This window comes from Mytilus californianus, unplaced genomic scaffold (assembly GCF_021869535.1).
Source record: "Mytilus californianus isolate M0D057914Y unplaced genomic scaffold, xbMytCali1.0.p SCAF_1, whole genome shotgun sequence".
NCBI lineage: Eukaryota > Metazoa > Mollusca > Bivalvia > Mytilida > Mytilidae > Mytilus > Mytilus californianus.
Window position 1 is genome coordinate 2,800,203 of NW_026262581.1, and position 15,380 is coordinate 2,815,582.

Consider the following 15,380-nt stretch of genomic DNA (forward strand, 5'->3'; position numbering starts at 1 on the left):
CATTTTCTGTTGGTCTTGATACATTTTCTGTTTGTCTTGATTACATTTTCTGTTTATCTTGATACAGATTGTGTTTGTATTTGTACATATTTTGTTTGTCTTGATACATTTTCTGTTTGTCTATATACATATTTTGTTTGTCTTGATACATATTCTGTTTGTCTTGATACATTTTCTGTTTATCTTGATACAGATTGTGTTTGTATTTGTACATATTTTGTTTTGTCTTGATACATTTTCTGTTTGTCTTGATACATATTCTGTTTGTCTTGATACAGATTGTGTTTGTATTTGTACATATTTTGTTTTGTCTTGATACATTTTCTGTTTGTCTTGATACATATTCTGTTTGTCTTGATACATATTCTGTATGTCTTGATACATATTCTGTTTGTCTTGATACATTTTCTGTTTATCTTGATACAGATTGTGTTTGTATTTGTACATATTTTGTTTGTCTTGATACATTTTCTGTTTGTCTTGATACATATTTTGTTTGTCTTGATACATTTTCTGTTTGACTGGATACATTTTCTGTTTGTCTTGGTACATATTTTGTTTGTCTGGATACATATTCTGTTTGTCTTGATACATATTGTGTTTGTCTTGATACATTTTCTGTTTGTCTTGATGCATATTTTGTTCGTCTTGATACATATTTTGTTTGTCTTATAACATTTTCTGTTTGTCTTGATTACATTTTCTGTTTGTCTTAATACATTTTCTGTTGATCTTGATACATTTTCTGTTTGTCTTGATACATATTTTGTTTGTCTTAATACATTTTCTGTTTGTCTTGATTACATTTTCTGTTTGTCTTGATATATGTTTTGTTTGTCTTGATTACATTTTCTGTTTGTCTTGATACATATTTTGTTTGTCTTGATACATATTCTTTTTGTCTTGATACATATTTTTTTTCATTTAGTTTCGTTGTGTTTCTTTCTATTACATTTTATTTTAAAAGGACCCAAGTGAATGCAGTACAATCAAATGTTCACTGTTTATAGCCACTGTTTCACCAAATATTCCATGCAAGATTTGTATCTTGAAAACAACATGTACATAGAATGCTAATGAAGCTCAATACAAAAATGCTGACAATAAGTTTCATTAATTATTATTAACCTTTTTATAACTACTTTTTCAATTGCAAGGAAGGAATGCCATGAGTGTATGTATATGTTCATGTAAATGTTTAAGTTTTTAATGATTTATGTAATACATAACTTTGAAAGTACAAACAAAAACAAAAATAAACATGATATGTTTTAATGATAAATTCACAATTCTTATAAATAAATTATTTTATTACAGTATAATTATGCTACTGTTACGCACTTTCAATGGCCATTAGTAAATTAATTGACAATCATTTTCACTTTGCCAGATTATGACAGCTATTCCCATTTCACATGACAAAGGACACACATCATACTCCTTTCAATTTTTCAACCAGAAAAAAATCAATGATTTGTTCTAGCATCTTTTTTCATTTAGAAAATATGGAATGTAGGCACAATTTTCATATTTAAAGGTTATCTCAAGTAAGGAACATTAACAGTCATTGTATTTTGTTAAGCAGTGACAAATTCAAAGTACAAAGTATCTGCAAACAGGAAGTGTGTGTCTGACAGATCTGAAAAGTGTTCATTTGTTACAACTCACCACTGTCAAGCTGATGACTAAATATGAAGTCATTCTTTTTGGGAGTACTAGAGAATTAATTCTTTTTGGGAGTACTAGAGAATTAATTCTTTTTTTGGGAGTACTAGAGAATTCATTCTTTTTAGGTACTAAAGAATTAATTCTTTTTGGGAGTACTAGAGAATTAATTCTTTTTGGAATTACTAGAGAATTGTGTGATGTAAAAGTTTATGGTCATTCAATATATCTGCAAAAAGGAAGTTGGAGTCTGACAGATCTGAAAAATGCTGAAATTTTATACTCATCTCTGTCAGAATGCTGACCAAATATGAAGTCATGCTGTCCAGTAGTACCTGAGAAAAGTGTGACAGAAATATTGGTGGACAAACAGACTGACAATGAATGAAATATAAACCACCACTCCTAGAATGGGGTTATAATTAGCTATTTCAAAATTCTTTCTCTTATCAAACCAAAAAATTCGTAAGGGTTCCACGGAACCCAGTGTCTCGCCTACTTTTGCTGTTAATCGCAGGCTCAACAAAAATGAGGAAAAAAATTAATAAAAATATTCCTCTCTATACTATCTTTTGATTGTAAGTAGCTTCTGTCCAAGTTTGGTAAATATCCAGGATAGTTTATGAATCTAATAAATGTTTTAATAAAATGCTTCGCTGGGGCGCAGCTTGATACGACCGCAGAGGTCGAACCCTGAACAGTTGGGGCAAGTATGGACACAACATTCAAGCTTGATACAGCTCTGAATTTGGATTGTTATTAAATATTTGACACAGCATATGTTTCTGACACAGAAAGAATGTGGTCTAAGAACTTGAATTTTTTTAATTTACCTATTATGGTCCAATGTCCAAAATCAAAATACATGGTTAGATTCATCATATCAAAGAACCCCATATATTCAATTTTTGTTAAAATCAAACAAATTTTAATTTTGGACCCCAACTTGGACAAACTTGAAAACTGGGCCCATAATCAAAAATCTAAACACATGTTTAGATTCAGCATATCAAAGAACCCCAAGAATTCAATTTTTGCTAAAATCAAACTAAGTTTAATTTTGGACCCTTTGGACCTTAATGTAGACCAATTTAAAAAACGGGACTTAAAATTAAAAATCTAAATACACGGTTAGATTTGGAATATCAAAGAACCCCAATAATTCAATTTTTGATGAAATCAAACAAAGTTTAATTTTGGACCCTTTTGACCTCAATATGAACCAATTTGATAGCGGGGCCCACAAATAAAAAATCTAAATTCATGGTTAGATTCAGCATATCAAAGAACCCCATATATTCAATTTTTGTTGAAATCAAAAAAAGTTTAATTTTGGACCCCAACTTGGACCAACTTGAAAACTGGGCCCATAATCAAAAATCTAAACACATGTTTAGATTCAGCATATCAAAGAACCCCAAGAATTCAATTTTTGTTAAAATCAAACTAAGTTTAATTTTGGACCCTTTGGACCTCAATGAAGACCAATTTAAAAAACGGGACCCAAATTAAAAATACGGTTAGATTTGGCATATCAAAGAACCCCACTAATTCAATTTTCGATGAAATCAAACAAAGTTTAATTTTGGACCCTTTTGACCTCAATATGAACCAATTTGATAGCGGGGCCTACAAATAAAAAATCTAAATACATGGTTAGATTCAGCATATCAAAGAACCTCATATATTCAATTTTTGTTGAAATCAAACAAAGTTTAATTTTGGACCCCAATTTGGACCAACTTGAAAACTGGGCCCATAATCAAAAATCTAAATACATGTTTAGATTCAGCATATCAAAGAACCCCATATATTCAATTTTTGTTGAAATCAAACAAAGTTTAAATACTGGACCCTATCTTGGACCAACTTGAAAACTGGGCCCATAATCAAAAATCTAAACACATGTTTAGATTCAGCAAATCAAAGAACCCCAAGAATTCAATTTTTGTCAAAATCAAACTAAGTTTAATTTTGGACCCTTTGGACCTCAATGTAGACCAATTTAAAAAACAGGACCCAAAATTAAAAACCTAAATACACGGTTAGATTTGGAATATCAAAGAACCCCAATAATTCAATTTTTGATGAAATCAAACAAAGTTTAATTTTGGACCCTTTTGACCTCAATATGAACCAATTAGATAACGGGGTCCACAAATAAAAAATCTAAATACATGGTTAGATTCAGCATATCAAAGAACCCCATATATTCAATTTTTGTTGAAATCAAACAAAGTTTAATTTTGGACCCCAATTTGGACCAACTTGAAAACTGGGCCAAAAATCAAAAATCTAAATACATGTTTAGATTCAGCATATCAAAGTACCTCATATATTCAATTTTTGCTAAAATCAAACAAAGTTTAATTTTGGACCCTTTGGACATTAATGTAGACCAATTTGAAAACTGGACCCAAAATTAAAAATCTAAATACACTGTTAGATTCGGCATAACAAATAAATAAATGTGATCAAAGATTTTACAAATCTAATGCGCCATACTGTGCAATTAAAGATTACTTCTTGAAATTTTTCAATATTTGAAATTTGAAAAAAAAATAATATTTGAAGAATAATTCTTTTTAATTTCTGAAATCTGAAATGAGAAAAAATTGGCCCCCCACAATTTCTTTTTATCCCCCCCCCCTTTTCCCCCAAAAAAATTCTTTCCCTCAAGATATGGTCATAATCTCAATTCAAATTTCCAATGGAGTTGGCAACCATAATTACCCATTTAAATTTACCATAGTGCTAACTTAATCTATTTTATAATAGAATTAATAAAAATATAGTGTCAAATCTTTCATATGGATTTTTTTGTAAAAAAAAAAGATGAAAACATTTGCAGATATTTTTACTGGTCTTCCTTTATAAATATGCATTTCTTTAAACATAATTTAAAAGCAGTGTAAGGGAAGTAACCAAAACGTTGTATTTGGATTACCTCCCTTACACTGTTTTAGATTATCTTTATTGTTCATTAACCATTACTTTATACATAATTTAAAAGCAGTGTAAGGGAGATAATTTCAATGATGTATTTGATTTATCTCCCTTACACTGCTTTAAATTATGTTTTGTACTAAAGTATTTGTCCATTAACCAGGACAACCTTGTTTTTCCCCCTTTTTTGCCCCTAATTCCTAAACGGTTTGAGCCATAACCCCCCAAAGCAAATCCTAACCATCCCTTTGTGGTATGGAAACTTGTAGTATAATTTCAGAGAGATCCATACACCGTTCCACAGTTATTGTCTGGAAACTAGAAAATGCTCATTTTTGGCCCCTTTTTGGCCCCTAATTCCTTAACTGTTGGTACCATAACCCCCAAAATCAATCCCAACCTTCCTTTTGTGGTATTTAACCTTATGGTCAAATTTCAAAAAGATCCATTCACTTAAACTAAAGTTAGAGGGCGAAAACCAATATGTATTCGGACGACGACGCCGGACGACGACGACGACGACGCCAACGTCATACCAATATACGACCACAAAATTTTTTTGCGGTCGTATAAAAACTTAAACTGCAGACTGTATGTAATGTTAACTGGAAGAAAAACAAAGTCCATTTATAAGTAAAAAACGGAAAAAGAGGAACAAAATTTTAACAAATTTTCCTTCTAGATACTAGCTTTTAATCATAAACAAGCTTCAGTCCAAGTTTGGTACAAATCCAGGATAGTTTAAGAAAGTTGTTAAAATTTAAAAAAAAATTTAACCACAGAGTGAATGTAATGTAAACTGGCAGAAAAACTAAGTCCATTTATAAGTTAAATAAGGAAAAAATGGATTTTTTTTACAAATTTTACTTCTGGATACTATCTTATGATCATAAACAAGCTTCTGTCCAAGTTTGGTACAAATCCAGGATAGTTTAAGAAAGTTGTTAAAATTTCAAAAACTTTAACCACAGAGTGAATGTAATGTTAACTGGCAGAAAAACTAAGTCCATTTATAAGTTAAATAAGGAAAAAATGGATTTTTTTCACAAATTTTACTTCTGGATACTATCTTATGATCATAAACAAGCTTCTGTCCAAGTTTGGTACAAATCCAGGATAGTTTAAGAAAGTTGTTAAAATTTTAAAAACTTTAACCACAGAGTGAATGTAATGTTAACTGGCAGAAAAACTAAGTCCATTAATAAGTAAAATACGGAAAAAATGGAATTTTTTTTTTACAAAATTTACTTCTGGATACTATCTTATGATCATAAACAAGCTTCTTTCCAAGTTTGGTAGAAATCCAGGATAGTTTAAGAAAGTTATTAAAATTTTGAAAACTTTAACCACAGAGTGAATGTAATGTTTCCTGGCAGAAAAACTAAGTCCATTTATAAGTAAAATACGGAAAAAATGGATATTTTTTTTTACAAAATTTACTTCTGGATACTATCTTATGATCATAAACAAGCTTCTGTCCAAGTTTGGTAGAAATCCAGGATAGTTTAAGAAAGTTATTAAAATTTCAAAAACTTTAACCACAGAGTGAATATTTGTGGACGCCGCCGACGACAACGACGACGCCGACGGAATGTAGGATTGCTATGTCTCGCTTTTTCGACAAAAGTCGAAGGCTCGACAAAAAGGATTTTACTTAAGATTAAAAATAATTTAACTCATGGAAATGCATGTATTTTAATTTAATAACCTCCTGGCTTATTGAAAGAGAAGACCATGTCTGACTGGATCATTAAAAATCTTTTGAGAGAACCAGAGACTTAACTTTACATGGACTCCTTTTTAATTATGAAACTTAGCAAATTAATGATAACATTTGTTAAATCTAAACATGACCATTCTGTTGTCTAACTATTAATTAATAAACCATACATGTATACTCTATATTTCACCACATTCAAAGAGATTACCAGCACAATCTTTTACCTTAAATTTTTTTTTAAATGTCTTAATAATAGTCCATTTGCCAATTACACACTTTTAACACTGATTGTTTCCCTTCGCTAATTGTAGACTGGTTCTATACCAGAGAAACGGGCTGTTGTCCATGCGAAACATTAAGAGTTGAAAGTGATATACATGTATAGGCATTTTAACCAATTTTCAATAAAAAATAACTATTAAGAACAACGTGTGGATCATGTTATTGTATTGATATTATTATTAGAGTTATATTTAGACAATTTGGTTACTATAACTAGAGGTTGAAATGAAAAGAAGTCAAATAGATAATGGTAACTTAAAAAGAAATTTGTTAGAAAAATTGTGTATACATGGTGATGATAAACACATCTTGCTATTTTTTTCAAGTGTCAGAAGCTTCTAAATCGTATACATGTATATCTTTTTCTCTGATTAAATTTATATGAGATTATAAAGCCCTGGATCGGATATCAAAGTATACTTGAGATATTTAGATACATTTAACCAAATGGTTGTATATATAAGTTATTGCTAATTTTGCCACTATCTTTTTTTTCAAAATGGGAGTAAACATATAATGAGGTGCATTCTTGATTTTTCAGTCCAAAAACATAGTTTCTTATCACTATGTATTAACTTTAAATAAATACATTGTTTTATCTATCTCTCTCTCACTCTTTTGATTCAATTTTTCTGAATTTAAATATCATACACAAATTAAATATCATACAAATATAAATTATTATTATGCTACTATAGTAACAATAATATCACATATACATATATATAATACAATTACACAATATAAGTTTGAAGGGCTACTCTGGAAGAGAAAAAAGGTAAACAAAAATATGTCAGACTAGGTGTAAAAATTTACTTTTTTTTAACTTCTTGTGGAGGTTGATGGAAAACCAAAAAGGAAATGCCAGTATTATGCACAAATTAAGTCATACAAGTCTGCTTTTCAAATGAAAGCTGTTGGTTGAAATGTGTCAAAGATAAGACCAAACCGTCTTAACAATTTTGTTTTTATCTACATGAATATACATATTTCATGTTAAAACAGCATATTTTATGTTAGTCAGTAAAAATATAAAATGTGGTGTATTCATTGTTTTTTCTGTATGACAATATTCTAACAAAATAATATTTCATGTTTAAATATGAAGTATCAAGAACAAATATGAGATAATTTGTGTATGTTTTTTTTTTTTTTAATTCATTTATTTGACTTACCCATTTTTGTGGTTTGAGATATTAAAAAAAAACCCAAGTTGAACGAAATTTAAATCTACTGTTATAAAATAAAATGGTAATTAATTACAACATAAATGGAGAATGTGTCCCCATGGACACAGATGATGCCCCCGCTTGCATACAACATTATAAAGGGACATAACTCAAGAACAATAAAAGTGACGCTACCCAAATTTGTACTTGATCTTAGTTTTGTGGTAATAAGTATTGTGTATAGGTTTCATGTTTGGTTGGGGCAAACTTAAGTTACAGAACGGAAACTAAAATTTTTTCAATTTTTCAATTCATAAAGGGGCATAACTTAATAATGGTTAAAGTGACACCACCCAAATTCAACTTGATCTGTGTTTTATCAGTGGAAGGCAAAATTAAACATTGCATTGTATAAAGCATTGATTGTATTTGATTCAACTATAATCATGGACAAAGGAAGATAACTCCAATTTTAAAAATTACTTGAACAATGACATCATTGATATTTTTAGAAAAATTCAACAAAATTCAAACTTGATCTGTGTATTGTGGTTATAAGCATTGTGTTTAAGTTTCACAACATTTGGTTGAGGCAAACTTAAGTTAGAGAACAGAAATGAAAAATTTTGCAATTTTTTCATTTATAAAGGGGCATAACTCTAGAACGGTTAAAGTGACGCCACCAAAATCAGACTTGATCTGTGTTTTGTGGTAATAAGCATTGTGTATAAGTTTGATAACATTTGGTTGAGGCAAACTTAAGTTAGAGAATGGAAACCAATTTTGGGACGTACGGACAGACCGATAAGGGTAAAACTTAATGCCCCCCTGCTTCGGCGGGGGGCATAAAAATATGTGCACAGAAAATTACAGAATTATTTATTCTGTGACTTTACCAATTAACAATAGCATGTAGTTACAAGTTCAATCTGATTAAAATCAGACCTTTCACTCTGCTCTGTTAAGGCTTGTTTGTTAGATGTAAGATCTGAAAACATCCCAGGGTGTCATATTCAGATGCACTTTTAGCCTTCAATCAAATCTTTCCCTATAATAGCTACAATATTTTTTAAAATAGACTATAAAAAAAATTGTCAGCTAAATTGCAAAATATTTCCAAATGTAGTTTGGGGGAATTTCAGATCTTATACAGCTGTATGTTGCGATGAACAAGTTTAACTGGACAGAGTGAAAAATTTTATTATAATCTCTTAAGGAACATAAATACAAACAGGAATATCATCTTGCTTCAATGATCAACTACCTACATGTACATGTTCCATTAAATATATGTTTTGTCCAATCCTCGATAATCATGAAAAATAAATGTGTTGCTTCAAGATTTTAACCTTTACAGCCAATTTCAATGAGTGTAGGAAAAGGTAATATCTTTGGTTAGCTTGCTTGCTAGCTGAACTGTGAAGTCATTATTAGGTTAGGTAAACTACCCTCCTGTATGAGTAGACTAGTCCCACAGGTAACCAATTCTATCTGTCTGTCGGACTAGTCTACTCAAAAAGGAGGGTAGTTTACCTAACCTAAAAATGACTTCACTGTTCAGCTAGCAAGCAAGCTAACCAAAAGATATTACCTTTTCCTACACACTCATTGAAATTGGCTGTAAAATTTGAGCAAAATAATAATTTTCATTGAATACATTTATTCAAATGCTTACCAGACTCATATGAAATTACAAAAACTGGTAAACCACAAATAAAAAGGACTTTTTTCTTATCAATCATCATATTCACAATAAAGTATTGATTATCAAAAGACATTATTGTTGACCTTTTTTCCTAGAACAGCCTTTAACCTTGAAAGAAAAGCAAAAAATTCTGGTTATATCAGGAATTCTATTTGGTATTTACTACGAATGACCAGCATCCATCTATATATAAAATGTTATATAATAACATTTCTTAGATCTTATGTGCATGTATGTGTGTGTGTGTGTGTGTGTTAGACTATGAAGTAAAGCAAGGAAAGCACTAAATTAATTAGAAATCTGATGAAAAAAATTGAACTCTTTCACAAAGACAACCATTTTCAAATTCCAACGGGTTTCAAACCTGGTTAAAATACCAAGGTGAGATCCTCAAAAGAATTAAATAACATTATTTACATGCCAATTAATTTGAAGATTATCATAATTATTTGAACCAATCCCGAATATTGAACTTATTTGATAACAATATCATAGCAGGCACTTTCTGGTAAGCAGGAACAAATAGTTAAGAGTCAATTGACAATTCTGATTACATAGGGACAACTGTAAACAATCTATGATTGATAGAAACAACCCACAACCCTCCCCATCCCCATCCCATCCCATTGTTACTAAGTACAACCAAACAAGTTCCCTACCAATCTAATGATGGACCTTAAACATAAATTCACTTTTATCAAATATATTCAATCAATTCCAAAATGAAAGTTTCATAAATGATTACTTTCTATTTTTTTCATATACATGAAAATTATTTTATATAAAGGAGACAGATTAAGTCACTGTTCATTTATATTACAGATGTGCTATTTCACAGCCATTTCGTATATATATACAAATATATATATGCTCTCACAATAAAGTAGTATATAAACTAAACAAATCAGTAGTAAAAAATGATTTCTACAAAATAGGACACACACAATAAAAAAGAAAATTAACAATTTTATAATCTAATATCTTGAAGTTGAATGACCTGATCATCCTGATTTTCATTTAATGAGTTGTGGAAACTGATGTTTCCAATGTAAGATTTGTTCTGTAGAGATACCACTGCTGTTTGTGGAGATATGTCAATAAGTTCACTTCTAGGATTAGTCCCAAAAATATCTACCTTTACAGACAAGGCCTTTGGGAAAGTCTTTTGTTCTTTAGGAAAATCTTTTAAAGCATCATAGCTTGCTAACATTCTAATGGACTGAAGGTCTTTTTCTAAATCATCTAAAGCAATGTCCTTATCAGAAGTGGACTCAGAGCTAACAGAGAGATGACAATCATGAAATCCCCATTCTTTGTGCACGTCTGCATGTAAAACTGTGTGTGAGCTTGATGATAAGTTAGGACATATTGTTGGCATTGATTTACTTTTTAACTTTCCTGAAGATAAATCTATGTCCTCTTGTTCAGTATCTTCAATCTGACTATGGACAAGTTTTCTCCCCTTACACGGCGATCTCCTGTCTACATGCTCCTCCAGACCACAAAACATACATGGTTGAAAGTCAATATCTTGGTATCTAGTAGTAGTCTGGAAATTTTCAAAACTTTTTGATGTGTTTGTTGGCGGGGTTGGAGAGGAGTTGGTCTGATGACTGCTGAGTGACGACGGCAAGGAATTTTGGCGTTGATACAGTGGGACCATATTGAGATCCTCCTGTTTCAGAGTTCGAGGTAGTGTTTGATTGTGAATGTCAACCAAAGTGTCAATTTTTCCAGAGTTGTCAAATGGTAGGTTCATTTGACTTTCCTTCAATAACGGTTCTAATGAACTTTTTCTGACATGTCTAGATTTTGATTTTGATGGAGCAGGCATATATTCCATGCTGTCCTCTATCCAATTAGGGTTTGCTTTAAAATATTCTTTGGCTGATTCTAATGACAAGTTTAGTTCTGTGGTTAATTCTGAAAAATCACAATTCTGTTCAACTGTATCTCGCCAAACTGGACCAAATTTGTTCATGTCAGACGGAAAACCATGAAGATGATTAAAGAGCGCATTCATATCTTTCATTAAATTGAATTTAACACCAGTATCCAGTTGATGGGGAATATCACTAGCAGAAGAATATTCCATGTAAGCTACAATAAATCTAGACATTGGTAATCCTTTTGACCTTTCCACTCTCATTTTCTCTGCAACGTAATCCACTGCTATTGCAAAATAATCTGGAATCGTTCTGTTTGGATCAAATTTAAATCTGGCTCGCTTTTTTGTACAACGTAATCTAGCACCAACAGAACACATAACAATAATAAAATCAGCTTCCTGAAGTTTTTCTACCAACCATTCATCAAGCCCCCTCTCATATATGAGTTGATCTTCAAAAATGTCTAAGTGAACATTACAATGACAAGCTTCTATTAGGAACCCAGCAAAAGATGAGACCACTTTCTCATGAGCTGAACAATCACTGGAGTATAGTATTAACACGGTAGGTACTTGCTTTTGTTCTAAATCTGTAACAAAAAATATACTTAAAATAAAAAAATGTCAAAACTACTAAATGATCAAAAGCAAAATTTAATAGTCAATATATATACCAAATATAGTTCTACTTCTAAAATGGTAGAAAAGCTACCTAATTAAAACACAAAACATTCCTTTTTTGTGTAGTTCAAAAAATTATTGCGTGCATTTATTATTGCGATTTTTGAAGAATCAACAAAAATGCGAGTTTAATTATTGCGATTTTAGGAGAAGCTACATATAGATATATGTATTTAATATCAGAATGCATGTTCTTATTATTGCGACACTCAAGTAGTCACATTATTCACATTAATAAAAATTTAGCAAAAATATCTGAATGCATGTTGAAAGTCTATAATATGAAGGTTTTACTACAAGTTTCACATAAACTTAACATTATCAATGTTCTATGAAAATGAGGTCATTGTAAGATGAACCATTCCAGACAGCCATGTACACCTTACAATCATTCCATACACCAAATATAGTGATACTATCACTAATAGTATCTGAGAAACAAAATAAACCACAAAATCTTAACATTGACCAATGAACCATGAAAATGAGGTCAAGGTCATATGAACCCTCCAAGATAGACATGTAAACCTTACAATCATTCCATACACCAAATATAGTTGACATATTGCTAATTGTATCTGATAAACTAACAAAATTATGATTTATGACCAATGAACCATAAAAATGAGGTCAAGATCATATCAACCCAGCCAGACGGACATATACACCTTAAAATCATTCCATTCATCAAATATAATTAACCTATTGCTTATAATATCTGAGAAATACACCAAACCACAAAAAACTAAACAGTGTCCAATGAACCATGAAAATGAGGTCAAGGCCAGATGAAACATGCCAGACGGTCATGTACACCTTACAATTATTCCATACACCAAATATAGTTGACCTAATGCTTATAGTATCTGAGATATTGACTTGACCACTAACCTTGATCACTGACAGACATGTATACGTTGGAAGGAACCCATATACCAAATATACTTATCCTTTTACTCATAATAAGGGAGTATTTCACTTGACAAAAAACTGAAAATTTTTTCAAGCTGTCACTGAACCATGAAAATGAGGTCAAGGACAATGGATATATGACAGATGGAAACTTCGTAGCATAAGGTATCTGTATAAGAGTTATGAAGCATCCAGATCTTCTACCTTCTGAAATATATAGCTTTATACAAATAGTTTACGCCGTTGCCGCATTGTAATACCTATGTCTCACAGTATCGCAAGAGAGACAAAAACCCAAAAAGAATGTTAACATGACATTGGATAGCTGTCTCATTGGCAATCATACCACATCTCCTTATTTTTATATAAAGCAAGAGTGCACATGTTGAAATGTCTCGCCTGCTTTACTACCATAGCATTTATGTTGATAGCCCTAAATATCAAGTTTTACAACAAGTATCACATTAACTTATCATGATCCAAGAAAATGAGGTCAAGGTCAGATAAACCAAGCCAGAAATACATGTACACTTTATAATCATTCCATACATTGAATATAGTTGACCTATTGCTTATAGTATACAAGAAAGAGATAAAAAATGAAAACTTTATATTGACCAATGAACCATGAATATGAGGTCAAGGTCAGATGAACCCTGCCAGACAGACATGTACATTTTACAATCATTCCCTGGATCAATTTTAGGATGTATCAAATATAGTATCTAAGAAACAAACTTAACCACGAAAACTTATCATTGACCAATAAACCATGAAAATGAGGCCAAGGTCAATTGATACCTACCAGATAGACATACATTGTATTAACATTACAATCATTCCATACACCAAACATAGTTGATCTATTGCTTATAGTTTAAGAAAAACAGACCAAAACACAAAAACTTAACATTGAGCAATGAACCGTGAAAATAAGGTCAACGTCAAACTAGACTAAGTGATGCCCCCTCACTCCACTCTGAAGTAACTGTATTATAACAAAGTCAATGTAGGACTTTCTTTGAGATATTTTTGTGTCTGGGAGACACAAAATGATGCCCCCGCAGATGCAAAGTGTTATTTTAAAATACACAAAGATGAGCATAGGAGAACGTAGGTCTATGGTTCACTGTAGGAGGAGTTATCCAGAAACTTTATGCACCTCTTATCAGGGTTTAAGCTAGGATTTTGAGGGCTTTAGTCACTTTTGCGCGGGATGAAAATCAACCTTATTTTGGGTAGCAGCAAGGGACCTAGGATGTATATTACTATCTATACATCTTTGTCAGACTTTGAAGGACTTAGGCATACTTTGCAGTTACTGCATGATTTGACTGATGTGGCACTTTAATACGAAGATTAGGATATAAGATCTAGAAATCTAGTTCACAATTTTACTTCAGTTAGTTTCAGGGTACATTCCTAATCAGCAAAAGTTGGGATTCATTTTTTTTAAACCAGGAATCACAGCATAAATGAACTTGTAAGGACTATTTCACTGCATTATTCATACTCATTATCCTTAAAAACGTTGTAAATCGATATTTAGAATTAATTCTATAAAGTTGGAACCAAGGATTTGTACAAATCCTTATTGGAACAATTCTAATGACTTTAAATTGTAAATTTATCATGAATAGATCACGTTTACTTTCGATTTCCAAATGAATTGAAAACGGGAAGTGACAAGTGGGTAATAAATTCAGAATGAATCCGGATTCATCTACGGATTGGTTCGCGTTTAAAAAAGGCAGGAAATTATCAGTTTTTAAATTAAATTTGCTAAAGAAGAACTATATTTGTCTCTCTCCTTTAGTTTGATACTTGATTATTTTGTATTTTACGTTTTAGTGTCTTTAAATTCATAAGATTAATTAACGGATTAGTGACCCATCCGATGGTGATAAGCGGATTATCTGTAATAACAACTTATAACACCTGTTGTAAATGTTAATTAGCTGAGGGTCATAAACTTGTCAGAAACAATAAGACAGGTAGAATTATAGTATTTTCATGCGAAAATATTTTTACTCTTTCCAAATTTAAGTGACGAAATTGATTTGGAATACTTTCGTCATTTTTGAAAACCGTTTCGTAAATGACGAGCGCTAGCAAAATCACTGCCTCTTATGCAAGTATATACCTGGTACTCCAAAAATGACAAAGTTCAATTATCTCCCAAAAGAGCAAATATTAATAAAAATCAAAACCCTGACTACATGCACACCTTCAATACATATACAAACAGCCAGCAAAGTGAAAACTTCCTAGCATTCAAACTGTAGGAGAAGTTATCTGGAATAGCTATGTACCTCTTATGCAAGTGTATACTCCAAAAATGACAAAGTTCAACTATCTCCCAAAAGAGAAAATATCAATAAAAATCAAAACCCTGACTACATGCACACCTTC

General features: G+C 31.2%; 1 protein-coding gene across 3 annotated transcripts in view; it reads right to left on the minus strand.

Annotated features, from left to right (window-relative positions):
• Positions 1–1,256: 1,256 nt before the first annotated feature.
• Positions 1,257–15,380, minus strand: part of LOC127731939 (interleukin-17 receptor D-like) — a 29,375-nt gene continuing 15,251 nt past the window's right edge. For 2 of the 3 annotated variants that reach the window (XM_052240874.1, XM_052240953.1), the window contains one exon: positions 1,257–11,965. In XM_052240874.1, coding sequence (XP_052096834.1) covers positions 10,455–11,965 — 1,511 coding nt within the window. In that variant the 3' untranslated portion in view covers positions 1,257–10,454. The remainder of the gene's footprint in view (positions 11,966–15,380) is intronic. The other variant, XR_007995961.1, reaches the window with a different exon arrangement.